General features: G+C 46.6%; 1 protein-coding gene across 1 annotated transcript in view; it reads left to right on the top strand.

The window, feature by feature from the left end:
- HS3ST3B1 (heparan sulfate-glucosamine 3-sulfotransferase 3B1) overlaps positions 1 to 16,257 on the top strand; it is a 39,547-nt gene extending 23,290 nt beyond the window's left edge. The window contains exon 2 of the mRNA XM_036925818.2: positions 12,205 to 16,257. Coding sequence (XP_036781713.2) covers positions 12,205 to 12,823 — 619 coding nt within the window. The 3' untranslated portion in view covers positions 12,824 to 16,257. The remainder of the gene's footprint in view (positions 1 to 12,204) is intronic.
- Positions 16,258 to 16,941: the final 684 nt, after the last annotated feature.

The raw sequence follows: 16,941 nt of genomic DNA, 5'->3' as shown, positions 1-16,941 counted from the left end.
TATCTCTGACTCCTTAATCGTGCATGATAAATATTACATTTACATTTCTAGTCTGCTTTTTTTCTTGCTGCTTAGGAGACATTTGGGGTATCTCGATCTGCCATCATTTGATGGATGCCTGGGAATGCAAATGCATTTTAATAATAATTGAAACTAAATTATAAGTAAAATAACCGTCAATATAAAGTGGCTAAGGAGAGTCATTTTTCAGATTGTTATGAACTGCAACCGCTTGTTAGTTTGAATAGAGAAGAAGGTTTATTGCCAGCCTCCAGAGGTGGGGCATCCAAAGTTTGCTAGTGAAATATCCTCACGGCGTGCTTCTGTCCCAAAGGTGAAATAAAGAGCGGTGATCTTATGCCACATTTGTTCTTTGCTTTAGCTTAGCATCCAAGTTCAAGGCCTTCTTTATGCGTATGACCTCTTAATGTAATTGTGTCACTTAATGTAATGGATACGATGATACATAAATGTTGCTCTAGAATTAACTTGTCTGGGTGTCAGCGTATTGAGATCATCACCACTTTCAAACCTAGCCCAAATGGTAATTTATTATTCCAGGTTGCCCCTAATTCTCTTTACATATTTGCACTGTGACCTCCAGTCATTAGCTTTAAGCATGGCTAGCTCATTTCCTTCCATTCATTCATTTATGTGTTCATTCAGCAAATTGTTTTCAAGTGCTTCCCTTGCACGATGTTTTGCTGCTTTTCTTGTGTTTCTGTTGAAGGTAAAAATCCTTAAAATTCAACATCAAACAAGTACAAAACAAAAAACATGGAGGGCAGCAAGATTCAACCAAGTATTTTGTTCTTAGAAATAGTCATTAAGCTTAAAAACAGTTACGGGGCTAGTTTTTCACTTGGGCTAATGCAGGGTAAAAGGCTAATCTCACTGGTAATGCTTAGCAGCTCTCACTAACTGTTTAGTTATTTGATCTGCCTGGTGCTTACAGTTTTGTTCCCTGGTGGGAGTTGTGGGGTGGGGAGGACAGAGTGTTTTGTCTGAAGCACAGAAGAATTGCTGCAAATGTGAAGACTCGCCAGTCAGGCAGCATCATCTTCTAAACAGTTCTCATGGAATATAAAAAATAATGATGGGATGTGTTCAAATAATACAGTATGTCTAAGCAAAGCTTAAGCCTTCAACCCTTTACATGTCTACATACACAGGCCAGTTGGAGGCTGTATAGTGTAACCTGTTACCAATTTATTGAGGTTTTATAAAAAAGGGCTGACCGTGACAGTGAGTGGCTGAGAATTTGGAGAGGTTGGACTTTTCTCCTGCTGAAAATGGATTCTGGGAAGCATCCATATTTTCCAAGCTGAGACTGCCCAGTAAAGGTGGCAAAGGCAGGTTTTGGGGTGGGTGGGGGTCCTCATAGTTTCCACTGGCATTGCCGTGGCACTTGCTGTCTTGAACTGCCTTTTGGACAGCTTCCAGCACTAGGTCAAACCCCCTGGGCAGAAGTAGGGGCTGGTGACAATGAGGAAGGCCAGATAAGAAACAGCAGTTTCTTCAAGCTTGCACACTCTCTCTGGGTAAAAGTTACTTTTCTTCTCTTAAATGTTCTTGAGCTATTTAAAGCCTGTGATAAGGGAAGTTTATTTGCATTCATTTCCCTTTATTTTAGCTTGACTCAGACTTACCTCTCAGGATTTTTATTGACCTAATTTACTTTATACTGTTTTCAGTTGACAGCCATAAAGTGGTGCTCTGTTTGTAGACTGGAAGGGAAGGAGAGAGCAGCATGGAGCCATTATCTTGGACTTAAGAGCTGACTGGGATTTCTCTGGTCCCAAACTCCTCCTGGCCCCCCAGTCAGGAGGCAGGAAGGTAACTGATTGCATCAAATCCTCCCAGTGCAGATCTGGTTTCCCCAGTTGGGTTGTTTCTTTTCATCAGCCTCCCATGGCCCCCTGCCCCTGATGTGGCTGTTTTGCTCCTTGTAAACCTCATTCTCTGCCATGTTAGAATGAAAGAAAGAAAGGGAGGGAGAGAGGAAGGGAGGGATTCTTCCAAGCAGGTGGTGTTCCTATTAAGACAGCCACGTTTCCCATTCCTCATTGGCTTGGATCATCACATGAGTTCAGTGATCAAAACCCACGAAGGGGAGTTCAGTTTTCCTTTGTCTCCAGCATCCCGCCAGGGGTCTAAGGAGCAGGGTCTGAACATGGGATTCTCCAAGCACAAGTGAAGAATTACAGGGAACCAAGCATCCTTCAGATACTTGTTTTTACATGAGTTTTGAATTGAAGAGCCAATTTGGGGTTTCTTTTCCCTTAGCAGTGTTTCCCTGGTAGCTGGAGCCATATGCCAAAGGAGATAAAAAGGGGACATGAGTGTGGTTCATTCCCCCTCATCCTTAGAGAGGGTTTTGCTGCCTCAAGAACTGATTCACCTACCATCTACATTTGACTCTTAAAATTTTTTTTTTTTGTAAATAGGACAAATATTCCCATTTTATAGATGAAAGACAGCTCAGAGATGTTAGGCAGCTTACCTGAGGCTATGCAGCCTGAAGTTAACCCCACTTTTCTTTCTCCACTCAGCACCAAGCTACCTAATATATGGGTGCATAGTTTTAGGGTACACCTGACATTGACCTCTACCTGAAATTACACTCTTGGGGCTGATCTGTACTGATTCCCCTAATCTGCAGTTGGTCAAACATTTATAGAGGTTCCACTTTTCCCCCATCAACTTGTGTCAAACTACTTGCTGCTGGCTGGAGAAGGAGGTGGAATAGGGATGCGGTGGGAGAGAGAGATGGGAAAGGTCATCTGACAGAATTTTAGAGCCAAAGACTACCTTTTGTAACCAATCCTTTAATTGTTATACACAGGGAAACAGCCCAAAGCTTTGAGTGCCTGCCCAAGGTTGTAGGCTTCACCAGAGCCCAGAGTTCCAAGTGTCCAGGACCCGCTGGGCTTTCTCAGAGTGTCCACAGGCCCCCTCCCCTTGCTCTGTTCCTTCCTGGGCTTCCCTGTCGGGTAGTGATTTTCATCCACTGTGTCGAGTGGCATTGCTGAGTGCCTCAGAAGCTGGTAGAAGCCTGTTTACAAACATTTGCACGAGTTACCAAGGGCACACGATGGTGGCTTTTCTTGGGATGAAGCGGGGGCTGGAGAGGATTTAAGAGAGCATGTGAGACATACTACCAGCAAGTGCAACTGCCCGAGGGCTGGCCCTTTGCTGCCAGTGGAGAGACTGCGAGGAGCTGGGGCTCCAGGGACGAGCCCGTTCCAGGCGGGGAAGCCAGCTCTGGTCATAGGCGACACCGCACCAGGCGGGCAGAAGCTGTGCAGGCAGGAGGCGGGCGCTGCAACTTCGGCCTCTCCGCAGTCGGACACCCTCTCTCTGGGTTCTCCGCTCCACCCACTCTGCCCAACAGCAGGGCCGACTTTACTTTCTAAAAAGTTTGTTTCTCAGAAAACTTTTTTTCTTTCTAATGATCAAAAAAAAAAAAAAAGTTTTTTTTTTCCAGGAAACAGGACACAGATTACTCTGATTTCACATGATTTGTCCAAGCACACAGTGAGGTCCAATAAACAGGAGCAACGCCCCAGAGAGCTCGCACACAAAAGGCTATTAGCTTTTAATTGAATCCCTCCCTCCACCCCACAGCCCTCAGCCCCTTCCAGGAACAGGAACTCTGGCCCTTTGTGAAGCAGGGTCTATAACAGGAGATTCTGCCGAAAAGAAAGGAATCTTGAGTTGACCCAGAGGAGTGAGATGCTCTTTTTCGCCCCACCCCTTTATGGCATTCAAAGGCCTTTCATTTTCTGAGCAGTATTGAAATTCCAGGACAATGGACGCCAAATCCTTGCGGTGGGGGCTGGGAGCTGGGAGCGGAGAAAGGAGAGGGCTGAAGAGGAGGAGGCCTGGGGGAGGCCATCCTTTGTGATTTTTCTTCTTTCCTACCCATGACCTTAAAAAAATAAAGGGAAAGAAAAAGGACCCAGTAAACTTTATAATGAATAATGACATCACATCCGGTAACCGCCACCCTCATCCAGTTTCAAAACTGAGACTGTTGAGATTATTTACAATTTCATTAAAAAAAATTTTTTTTAACCCTCCCAAAGGAGTTCTTTGATATGCAAACATCTCCCTCAAAAGGAGATAATTATTTATGGAGATGGGCTCTTTGAAGGGGTGCTTGGAACTCTTGGGCTTTGAGGTTTCCTAGAGGAGGAAGCCGGTCCAGATAAGGAGGGACTGAGCTGACACACATCTCCCTCCCTCCCGGGGAGAAAGCCCCTTTATGGAAACTTCCCAGAGTTACAATTTACTGTTCCAGTTACAACTCTCAGGAGCAGCCAGTGGCCCTGGAGTCATTGTCCCCAGCCAAGCTTTGCAAGTAAAGATCCTTCTAGGCCCTGGGTGTCTCATCTTTCTAGAGGAGAAGGAAGGGGAAAGAGTGGCCTTTATAAGGTCATGGGTGAAGACACCAGTGAGTATTGGGGGGTGCCGGTTGGTGTGGATATTTAGGGTTCACCGTCTGGCCACACTTGCCACTACAGAGCCTGTGATTAGGAGTGTATTGGCCATTGGGCCTACTCTTTCTCTCCCCCCGGATTTCTTTTGAAAATGCGAACACTTTGGCTTGGTGTACCGCCAGCACTTTTCTGGACTTTGACCTCCAGGATGTGTCTGGCAGCTCTGAAGTTTGCTGCCCTCCCCTCTCCACCTCCAGCCTTTCAGGTTGGCCCAACAGGGGGTTTTCTTGACCTCCTAGGAAGGGAAGATTGAGGTGCCCAGCTATTGCTGCACCTGAAATAAAGGCTCCAGCATGTGACTTACCAGTTCCTGTGACCTCCCTTCCTGCCCTAGGGAGCAGAGGCGACTTGGGCAGCCCTAGTTCTGCAAGGATTCTGTAGAGCACGCAGAGATCCCAGTAGCCCAGGGCATTATTTCAAAAAATAAAACTTGCATATATTGTCATAGCAGAAAGGCTGATATTTCAGTCCCTTGTCTTGCACACCCTACGTGAAGACATGCCACATTTTATAAATCTCAGTTTACCAAGGAGGTGTTGTTCTTTTGTCCTGGACGGTTGGTGATGAAGGAGCCAGCATGCATGAGGAAGGCTGCCGTGCTCCCTGCATCTCAGACCAGCCCTCAACTCGGAGCCTCAGAGGAAGACAAATGTAGGAAACCAGTGAGGTGACAGTGGTGCATCCATGGTGGCCAAGGGTGTGAGGTGTGAGACCCATTCTTCCCCAAGGGCAAAACAGTAGTTCCTAGAAAAGAAACCAAGGAGAGATGGGATCTCAGTGTTGTTGTTTCAAGTAAATTTTATCAGTTGGACCACTTTTAGTTTCATATTGAAATTGAGCTGGAAGTAGAGATGTCCCACGCACCCACAACCACCACTGTGCACAGCCCCAGCCACAACCAACATTCCCCACCAGAGTGGTCCGGATATTATAATGAGCCTACCAGACACATCATAGCCACCCAAAATCCGTAGTTTGCATTAGAACTCACTCTGTTGTGACACATTCTGTGGGCTTAGACAAACGTGTGATGACATGTATCTGTCATTATGGCATCATACAGAGCAGTTTAATGGCCCTGAACAACCTCTGTGCTTCTCCTGTCCCTGTCTCCCTCTCCCCTAATCCTGGGGGAGCCCAGTGTTTTTGAGTTTAGCTACTGCTATTTGTGGGTTTATCAGGGACTCAGAAAATGACCCTCTATTTGTTTTACTCTTTTTAGAGGGGCATCCTCATTTCCTAACTGTGCAGATGCTAGGAAAAAGTGTGCCTTTTTATTTTGGTGGGTAGTGGGGATATAATCTTCCTAGAAATCTTAATTATATTGTTTGTAAAGATTTCTATTGTTGTGCATTTTGAATTCTCAGAGGCTGGACTTGGGCTTCGTGGAAAAGTTAAATATAATGGACCCCTACAGTTTCCTGGCCTGTGCCTTGGGATTATCATCAGAGTAATTTATCAGAACACGCAGGCATCACCCCCGCCTCAGCTGTGATGATTTTATAGACCAGGAAGCTGAGGTCCAGAAAGTGTGCAATGTGGCCAGAGTTGCAGCCCTCAGGAGCAGAACTGCAAGTGGGAGACCCATAGAGCCAGACCTTCATGAAAACATGTCCTCCCCACTCCTTTTTTTTTTAAAGCTACAGTAAATATATCTGTTATGTCAAAATTTCTTAGTTCCTATTGACCATTTTCTCATTTCAATCAATATTTGCTTCAAAATGGTGTGAAAATAAGGATTTGGGCAGGCTGTGGTCCTTTGTAAGAGTCCTTTTCCTGTGGAAATTATCTGCTTTAAGATCTTTGTTGGAAAGGGATGGCACATGGGAAGGATTTGGGGATAACAGAACATTCTATGTCTTGACTGTGGTGGTAGTTGTTCCACAATGCTGTGCGTTCGTCAAAAATAACACAAGAGCAACTACTGACTACAAATTAAAATGAACACTTTTAAGAGGAAAACATTCTTGTTGGAGTTCGGAAAATGTGGAGTATTTCTACAACCTAGCAAGGATGGTGTTGTCCCAGTGGGGAGGAAGAAAGGGGAAGGTGGATGCTGCCGGCCTTTCCCAGGTTCCTCAGTCAGAGAGGGAGACAGGCCGTCCCCCACCCCTGTGGCCAGCAGCTCTGTTGCCTCTCCACAAGTCATTCACTCTCATCATCTGGTTTGTATCAGTGGCTCGGCATCTGTGTGGCTCTGGTGAGTCAGGTTATACCCATTTCAATAATTTTTCTTTTTATTGTGTAATTTGCCAGTTCCTGCAGTAAATTCAGTTGTTGGACCTGGGGGCAGGGGTGTCACCGGAGATAAGGATGAAGCAGAAAAAGGAAAGTAGGGCAACCTTTGCTGCCGGAGAACATCCCAATTACAGGCCTCGTTAGAACTCTGGGCCATTCAAACGTCCTACACGTTTAGGCCTGAAGCTTTTCCATAATAGCCTGTTTCTAGCAGCCAGAGTCCCATGGAGAGTTGGGAGGCTCTTGAGTAAACTGGGCTTCAGCAAAGCCCTGTGACAGGTCATCGGCCACCTGCTCAGCTGACTTCTCCAGTCTGGTGGAGGCTCGGGGAGATGAAGGTTAGCACTGGGTCCTGGCCGTGGAGATTTTCAGTCCTTAAACCTGATTTTGGCCATTCTCCTTAAACACTGCACCTCAAGACTGGAAAAGAGAAAAAGGGCCCAGTGGCCATTTTGGACATTCATTCATCTTAGTTTCAGTTTTGTTAAACAAAAGAGAGTGTATTTCATTTTAATCCATGGACTTTAGCAAAAGCATTAAGCCAGATAGTCTAGCCCTAGTCTAGTTCCTCACCTGTTCATTTTCCTTTGTTCTGTTTACAGTGATATCATCTAACTCATGATGACAGAAGGATCATGCACATCTGTAGAAATAGCCTTTTCTTTCTTTCAGTTCCTTTGTCTGCCTCATTTTGTCTTACTGGCAGCTGATTTGTATTTGATAACTTGTATGTGTGTGAGTCTGGGTGTGCACATGCATGGGCACACACATGTGTTTAGGGGCAAGAAACATCCTTTTCTTCTCTTTGCATTAAGCCTGTGTTTTATTTGTCTTGATTGTTTTATTTCTTCTCTGCAACCTGTAGGCCACTGGGGCACAGGCTTCACTCTGGAACCCGGTCTGCTTTCGACCAAGGGAGTGGGACCCTAGGTTCTCTGGACTTCACTCTAGGCCTTTGACTCAAATAACAAGTCTTGGATTAGTTGAGCAGCTTTCAGTTCCATTCACAATACTGTTTTCTCTATTTTTTTTTTTACCATGTGGCCCTTCATACCCACATAGTGTGCTCAGAATATCAGCAGAATAAACAAGTGTGTGACAGGCTCATAGATAGCACAGAAAAATGATTTCAAATGCTGGTTGCACATTAGAATCAACTAACATATTTCCATGGTTCCCTTGGTTGGGATGGGACCCAGGTATTCAGTTTGAAGCACCTGGGAGATCCTCCTATGCAACCAGGGCTGAAACTGGCCACCACAGGGGTGGCATGTCGCTTTCCAGAGCATATCCTCAAACAAGTTGCAAACCGTTGATACTCCCTCCAAACCCACCTGGTTTGGGTTTTGGAGGTCACTGTTGTTCCTAGAAGATCACTGGGTCATTGCCAGGCTTTGATGACGTGACAAGCCTGCCTTGCCCCTCAGATCTTATTGAGGAAGTAGGGATTTTCTGCTTTCTGTCACCCTACATGACTGGTCAGGATCTCTCAGGCTTGTCTCTTACATGTGAGCATGTCTCCCTTAGACTTGCGCTGGGAATGCTGTCTGGCCCCACTGGATTACAAGCACCCGCAGATGATGTGTGGCAGGTGTCAAAGAGGTGTCCCTTCCTCCCCCGTGGTAAAGAGGGGGTGCTGGAGGGGAAATGCTGTTGCCATGATCGCTACTATTCTAGGCCCTATAATGCAGCTAACTGACTTTTGTGAGCCCAAGAGTTCTGTTGTTATGAGATCTGACTCACAGCTGAACAATTATGACCACAGTCATCTAATTCTAGCACTGAAATACCTGTTACTAAGACCCTGATCTGTGAGTGAGAAGAACACACAGGTATGGAGAGGACAGGTCTTGGCTCTGTGTGCTCTCTGTCATATTAAGAACAACTAGAGGAGCTTGAGGGGAGACAGTTGAGTGGAAGGAAAGCCTCAGAGGGGCTGGCTCTAAGTCCCCACTTCATCTGCAGGCCGGCGACCCGCCCCAAGGCGAGTCACCCTTTTCATTGGTCTATTTCATTAGTAAATGGGTGATTGCAGTACCTACCTCAAAGACTTGCTGGGAGGGGTGAAATCAGATTGTGTACGTGAAAGCTACTTTGCAAGTTGCAAAGCATATCTCTGGCTATCAGTTTGAGAAACTGGCTTTCATAATGAGCAGCTCAATTAACCTGCAACCTCCCAGCTGGCTCAGGGGTCCTGCCCGGGGCTGCTGGGCTGGTGTGGGAGCTGCTGGGATGGCACACAGGGCCCATGTGATGGGGCCTTGCCCTCGGCCATGTCCTTGTCCTTTCTCCAAGCCACTGCTGTGCTCAAAGAGGCTTGAGTGTCAGGACAGGAGAGGGGGTCAGTGAAGGGAGGGGAGGAGGAAGGTGGCCAGGAAGAGACGGACAGGGCTTTGCTCCAGGACCGGGTGGTGGTGGTGGCAGTGGGGTCGGGGGAGAAGAGCAGCTGAAGGGGAGGAAGGAGACTTGCCCGGGAGCTGCCCGGAAGGTTCGAGGCCAGGAACTCTGCACATATTTCTCAGCTGTGTTGTGTTCCCCCCCACCCCACCCACTGGCAGCCCCACAGGGGGGTCCCACTGGGGACACTCACTGCGGCTCCATCTGCACTGCCCTCCATTGGGTGCCCCTGGAGCCAGTGGAGAGGGCTCAGGAGGTATTTGTCATGATGGTGGAGGAGCCAACCATGCTTCTCACCTGTCAGCCTCTCGGCGTTGGGAGAGTGGCCAGGAGCTGATGGTGGACAAGGGCTGAGAAGGTGCTGTCACAGCAGGGGTTCTGGTTGTTATTGTGAGAGGCAGAGAAAGTCCTGAGGCCCCTTGAGTGATTGTGCCCAAACTCTAGGCCGCCCTGGGGAGAGCGGTTCCTGGAGCTGGTACCCCGGGAAAGCTGGGAGACCAGCAGGTGGTCAAGCTCAGGGAATTTTTCCTATGGCCAAGGAAGTTTTGGCTTTGGATGGAGGGCAGTGGGCATCTCAGGTCCTCTTGACCAGTCCCGTTATATGGATTCTTATTCACAATTGCCCGTGCAGCCATGTTGCTCAGTTACTGCCAGGCCCCTCTTTAAGAACGTTGAGGAAATGCAGGCAGCAAAGGATCAGAGATGGTTCTGGGGCCCCGGCAGGCTGAGAGCAGAGTCCGGCTTTCCTGCACGTCTGCATCTCACAGGAGACGAGCCCTCCCCATTGCTCCTCTGTGGGATGGGGCTGAGGGAGCAGGCAGTCCCCTGTGTGAGCCTTGCTTTCTTACATCTGATCCCAGATGCTGTCAACAGAAGATCATTGATAACATTTTCTTGGCACTGACTAGCTACCAGTGTTGTCACCAAGGTTAGCTTTACAACCTTCTCACATCATTTTTCTCATGATTCAGTTGGGGGAAACTGAGGCATGGGTAGGTTAAGTGACCTATCCAGGGTCACACACTTTAATCAGTGGGGATGCTGAGAGTCAAACCAATAGGCTGACTTCAAAGCCTGTGATAGCTCAGATGGACTCTGAGGACAGACACCAAGCCTGCCCCTCTGCCATTCCCTGAAGGCCTCTGGGGGCTGAATTTCCTTCAGTCACAGTGGTATAGCACCTTGATCCTGAATATTAAACTTGTGTAGACTGTCCAGTTGCAGATGGCTTAACACAGGGGAAAAAAGGAGAAAAAGTGGGCTTTATTGGACTCACCTGCTTTGGGGAAAAATGCAAAATAAATTGAGAGCTGGCCTGTCTTTACTCCTTAGTCACATTAGCCTGATGACCCTGCTACATTAATCTAAGTGGTTAATAGGCAAAGTGGGTCAATCTGGCTTTAGCTTAAGCCAGGGATGGCTGCAGAGTTGTGAGACAGTCTTTCTTAAGGGAAGAGCCTCCTTCCTCTAATGTGCTGGGAAGAGGCAGCCCTCTCTAGGGCGTTGCCCTTTCTGGCTGGGGTGATAGAAAGTTTTTATCATTGTTTCTATAAATTGCTCAATAGAGGAGTTGTGGTCTCAGTAGATTAGGGATGGCTTGAAGCTGGAAGCTCAGATCCTACTAGGAGATAAATGATTTTTTTCTTTTTAAAATTTGTCTTTTTTTAAAATCCCTGGGCCTGAGTAAGAGTCACCTAGAAATCTCTCTCCCATAGCTAATAGAAGATTGCCTATCTGTGACCAAAACTTACTGTCTACTTAGCTAACACTCCTTCTTTTCCTTTGATGTGTGCACACTGGTGGGTACACATGCTCAATTTTGGTCCTACTGTGTGCTATAATCCTTGTATTGAGCAATAGGATTATGGTAATATTATGATAGTATTAGTAGCTAGTATATGCCAAGTACATACCATGTGTCAGGCATGTTCAAGGCATGTTATGCTCATTAATTGTTTTAATCCTCATTACACTCCAGTGAGGAAAGAACTGTCGTCTTCATTTTTACAGATGAGGAAAAGAAGCCCAGAAAAGTTACCTGGCTGTTCAAAGTGACACAGCTGGGATTTGAATCCAGGCAGTCTGACTTCTAAGCCCACCTTCCTGGACTGTTCAGGCAAACAGCTTTGGCATATCTCTTAACAACTCAGTGAAGTAGGTGGAAATTATTTCCATTTCACAGGTTAGGATGCTGAGACTCAAGGAGCAAATCAGAACCAGTCTTACATCATTGATTCATGTTATTTTTAGTGCTAATTACTACCACAAAACTACTTTTTGACCATCTGGATATCACGGCCCTTATCTCCTATGGGTTATAACAGTTTTGTCTACATACTTTTGTTTAAATTAGTGCTGTAATAGATATCATACATGTCCTTATTTTTCAATGGAACCTAAAGTGCTTTTGGAAGCTTCTGGAGTTGTGCCTTGAGAATTCCTCTTAGCAAGTTTGCATATTTATACTCCATCTGGTTTCACCTGATGTTTTTCGGGCTGCTCTGTGCTCAGTGCCCTTCCGGTCTGCCCTCTGCGGCAATGGCATTTTTCAGCGGTCCCTGTGATGAAGCCACCACAGCCTGCTGGGGCACAGGGACATTTCCTGAAGGAAATTCAGCCTGGTGAGCCTGGGAAGGCAGGCAGGCAGTGAGGACTTGGACAGCAAAATCTCTAGGAGCTTCAGGAGCTGTTACGCAGAACAGGCTCATAGCCAGAGGCCAAAGGCCTTGGGTTCTTCCACCAGAAGTTTGGGGCCCTCTGAAAGCTGGACAGTCTGAAAAATAAGGGAGAGGTAACAACCACCAGAGGATCTTAGGGAAACTTGTGTCTCCCTCTTTATACCTTATTGGAAGGTGCTGGCACATTTCCTGTAGATAGTGTCTGACCTCCAGACTTCGGGTGGGACGTTAATACACCTTGCAGCCCTGAAATTCTGCTGCATTTTCTCATGTTGCCACAGCTGTTCCCAGTATAAGAGGGAGCGGGGGTTAGAAGTATTGACCTTGACACGCCCGGCCCAAGAGGTCTCGTCACCTCCTGACCCGTTTGGTCTGCTTGCTTTGCCCAGAGAGCTGATGCCGAGAACCCTGGACGGGCAGATCACCATGGAGAAGACGCCCAGCTACTTCGTCACCCGGGAGGCGCCGGCGCGCATCTCGGCCATGTCCAAGGACACCAAGCTCATCGTGGTGGTGCGTGACCCGGTGACCAGAGCCATCTCGGACTACACGCAGACGCTGTCCAAGCGGCCCGACATCCCCACCTTCGAGAGCCTGACGTTCCGCAACCGCAGCGCGGGCCTCATCGACACGTCGTGGAGCGCCATCCAGATCGGCATCTACGCCAAGCACCTGGAGCACTGGCTGCGCCACTTCCCGCTCGGCCAGATGCTCTTCGTGAGCGGCGAGCGGCTCATCCGCGACCCGGCCGGCGAGCTGGGCCGCGTGCAGGACTTTCTGGGCCTCAAGAGGATCATCACGGACAAGCACTTCTACTTCAACAAGACCAAGGGCTTCCCCTGCCTGAAGAAGGCCGAGGGGAGCAGCAAGCCCCACTGCCTGGGCAAGACCAAGGGCAGGACGCACCCCGACATCGACGGCGAGGTGGTGCGCAGGCTGCGTGACTTCTACCGGCCCTTCAACCTCAAGTTCTACCAGATGACCGGGCAGGACTTCGGCTGGGATTGACCGGCCTGGGCTGTGTTAATTACCACTTGGCTTATATATTGAGAGAGATTATATGTATGTAAAATGTACAGAAATCTATTTTATAATAATTTATTTTTAATTCATGAGCAATTAATTCACTAAGATGCCTAGCCACGCTCTTTAGAGAGTTACCTTCGTAATCGGTTAACGTTCCAAAGTGTTTAACTCTAATATTTTGTTCTTTTCCTCACAATTGATGGTGCTTCCTTTTTTTTTTTTTTTTTTCTACGCATATTTAAAAAAGAAGAAAAGCACAACTTGAGTTTTTGTTGTTACGGGTATGCAGCCTTCGATCGAGGTCTGAATCCACTTGCCATCTCTCTGGTGGTGTTGGGGCTCATATTCCAGCTTCCGTTTCTCTTCCCGCCGGTGTACCTCTTAGGAGCACAGAGCCGCCTCAGCAGTGCTGCACTCAGAAGGCCAGACCTCCTGTGGCAGCTTCCTCGCTGACGTGATGACATTTCCAAGGACCTAGACGCCGAACCACAGTGCTAGGTTTCCAACCCTCAGCCTGCTCAGCACACGGGGGATTCACTGCCTTTGCAGAGACATCCACAGCCTTTTTGAATCTGCACGCCAGGGTCCATTTACTTCAGCTTTTGACTTTGAAGGATGACTCCTCATCCTCTACTGCCCCCAGCCTCTGGTTCATTAACCAGCTTGAAGTGTATGCAAATATCAGCCCCCTCTTTCCCAGGTCGCCTACGTGACATGCTCGGGTGCTGCTTTAGAAATACAGACTCTCTCTTCTAATCTGCATGAGAGTGCACCATGCTCCATTCTCCAGGCAGGCAGTTCTGCCTTGACACACCAAAGAATCCCCTAGGCTAGCAGAACCATCGGCACAAACCCAAGGGTTCCGGGTGTCAAGACCCAAAGGGGTCGGGGGCATCCCACCCTGTCAGATTCTACCAAGGTGCTGCTAGGTGCAGAGGAGCCAGCCATGCTGCTCACATCCCAGTGGATGACAACTTCAATGTGGGGAAAAGACAAAGACACACCCCACCCCACCCCCATCCCGAGGACAGGGGACCTGGCAGAAGAAGGGAACTCCTGGCCCCTTTGTTCACGTCTGGAACTCCTGTCCTTGGGATTTCTAGCTCATCACAGATTGACAACACAGTCTGTGGCCAACATCCAAACAGCGAGAACCAGGAGTGGCTCTTCTAAAGAAGGGCTGGGAAAGCTGGCCCCACAGTGCTTATGAGAACTTGAGCCTGGCGCTTGTGAAGCGGCTCCCTGTTTGAGCCAGGTCCTTGCAGAAGGCATGGTTGCTGCTGATGAAGGGTGTGCTTCCCATACGGCTCCACTGAGAGAGCAGGTGGGGAACATTTATGAGGACTGGCTAGTGGCAGGTGGGTAAACACATAGCAGTATCACAGAATGATGTATTCACATTATCCTCAGTTTTCTAAACCAGAATGCTTCTACCATAAAATAATTTTCATTTGGTTTATAGTTTCATCAAGGCATATATGGGACGATACACATATTGTCCAAGTGGTTGGGTTGTGATATTTACAAAGGCACTTTGGTATATTGTATATTGTATGGGATAAGTTGCCCAATAAGAGTAAGGAAACTTGTATGAGAAAGAAAAATATAATCCGTCTGTAGAAACTGATCAGAGATGTCACTGGTCTTTAAGCGATGTCTTGTTGATAATCTGGTTTGTATTTGACCACAAGTTTTAGCCCAGATGTAGCTAGCTTATGCTTAGCAGCAAAACTGTCATTGTGGAAGTTCTGTGCAGCTTCTGTGTAGGAGGACAGGCAGCAAGGGGCTCTGTGCCTTCCTTGGGTGTTACAGTCATTTCATAGCTTCGTTACTGCTTCTGCCAAGCAGTGTAGAAGGTGCACTCGGGGAAACACTGTAATTGTAGTGTGGTTCACCCCTCTAGCTGCTTGGATGTCAAAGACATCTGCATAAGGGTGCTCACTGGTCATGCATTTTTCCAGTCAGAAGCCTCATTGAAAATAAAACCGAGAACACGTCTTTCCAGTTCCAGCATGACATCGCTTAGAGTGAAAGTCAGTAGTCACGTCCTCCACTTAATCCTGCCCTGTCCGCTTCCTGGCTGCTCTCATGCTCTGACATGGGTCACGATGGAGAACGGTAGAAAAGCTCAGAGAAGGGCCTGCAACACAGCAGTAGGAAAACATGCATGGACTTTCCCCTCCCCTTCAGGTCCCTGCCATCTTTCCAAGCTGGACAGTCTTGATTGTTTATTCCCTGCCTTAAAACTGAAACAGGAAACTTTCAGATAGAAGGAGGGTCATTTAGTCATGAACACTGAAGTGGGTCAAATCCTTGAATCCAAACAGATGTCGATAATTAGTGCTGACCGACTAGTTTTCTATGAAGACAAATAAATCAAACTTCCTGTGTATCTCTTCACAGGAGTCTGATAGCTTATAGTTCCTTACTGATTCGGACACAGCGTCTGCCCCAAGGTCACAAGCCATCCTGTGATAGTTTTTACAGAGCCAAAGACCTCATTCTCCCTCCTGGAGAAGTTAGGCAACACATGAAATCAAGCCTTGAGTTTCTTCCTGTTGTAGCAAATGGCAAGGCCATCAACTTCATTTTTTAGCTGTTAAAAGACAACCACCATTTCATGTTTGGCAATGTTTGCTCAGGCACATGTTTTGGGTCTTCTTTCAGTTTACAGGAAAAGCTCTCCTATTCCTTGGTGTCCTTTATTCCTCTCAGTTTTGTCTTTCTCATTTAAAACAAACAGAAAGGTTAACAACAACAACAACAACAAAAAATGGAGGGTTTTATTGTTCCTCTCTTTTCCATGGATTCTCTGAGGTGCTTGCACAGTAGTATGTTACCTTAGGGTGGAAAGGTGGTACCTGGGAAGGTATTTAGGCAGAGTGACTGCATAATAAATACTTAATTGGGTGATGGAGGAGGAGAAATTGTCTTCTCAAGGGATTGTCTCTGGAAGTCATTTTGAGTGACACATGCATTTTAGACCTTCGGAGAAACACTGTTTCAGATCCTGCCAGGATATTTTTGTTAAGAAAGGAAAATGGAAGGTTCCAATAACCTGGAAATGCTTATGATGTACCTAATGTGCTGGCAGAGAAGTCAGGGTAATTTTGTTTTTTCAGTTTATCAATAAAACTCAAAAGGTGTGGTTAGATTTTTTTTTCATTCTTGTAACATTAATTTATGCCTGAGTTTCCTTCAGCCCAGCAATATGAAATACTGTGCAAATTCTAGCAGTGTGTCCTTCTATAACATGGATGTTAGAATAGCCAATATGTACAAAAAAATTAAATCAAGTATTTTGTGCTATGTATGACACAGATTAATTTTACACAGAGAAAGATGTTTCTAGGAAAATGAAATTCTGGTAATTCATACTATTTCTTTGTATGAACAAATAAAATATATTTTACCAACTTGTGGGCACTTTCTGTTTTATTGTGTGTTGTGGGTGAACAGGAAGCTGTATTTTATTTAATAACTCATCATGCATGCATACACACACATACACACACATTTTGAGGGCAGGTTGATCTCTCAGATCTTAAAAGATCCAATCCAAAATTCAACTAATCTACAAATATTTGGGGTGGATTTTTTTGTAAATGCCTTGGAAGGCTATGAGATTGTTGAGAGGGCGCCTGCCCCCTGGAGAAGCACAGGAGGGACTCCAGGAGCACCACGGCCACTGTGCCCTACAACCCTCAGGGCCCGGGCTCCAGCCAGGGTTGTGTGTTGGTGGTCTGTCGAGCGTGGGGTATATGCCACACTGTAGACATGATGGAAGCAGAACCCTGACGGCTGGGTGACTTGGACACTGGTGGCATTCCCTTCTCACATTCACATAGGATTCTCATGTCATTTATTTGGAGAAACTGTGTCCTTGAGATAGAAAAGGGTTTGAACAAGACAGTGTTTCTGTATCTTTAGCTTATATCAAACAACCTTCTGTTTTCTTCAACATCTACACTGACATTATTTAGTTTTAAATATTTGATTCCTTCTTTTACTTAAGTCTTTTGCTTCAAATTCAATTGAGGCTTATTTTAATTTAGAGCTTTAACGTAGTTGACACTAACATTGATAAATTAAGGCTCAAA

The sequence above is a fragment of the Manis pentadactyla genome, chromosome 4 (genome assembly GCF_030020395.1).
Source record: "Manis pentadactyla isolate mManPen7 chromosome 4, mManPen7.hap1, whole genome shotgun sequence".
NCBI classification, from domain to species: Eukaryota; Metazoa; Chordata; class Mammalia; order Pholidota; family Manidae; genus Manis; species Manis pentadactyla.
Note: the sequence above shows the minus strand (reverse complement) of the source record. Positions and strands in the feature narration are given on the sequence as shown.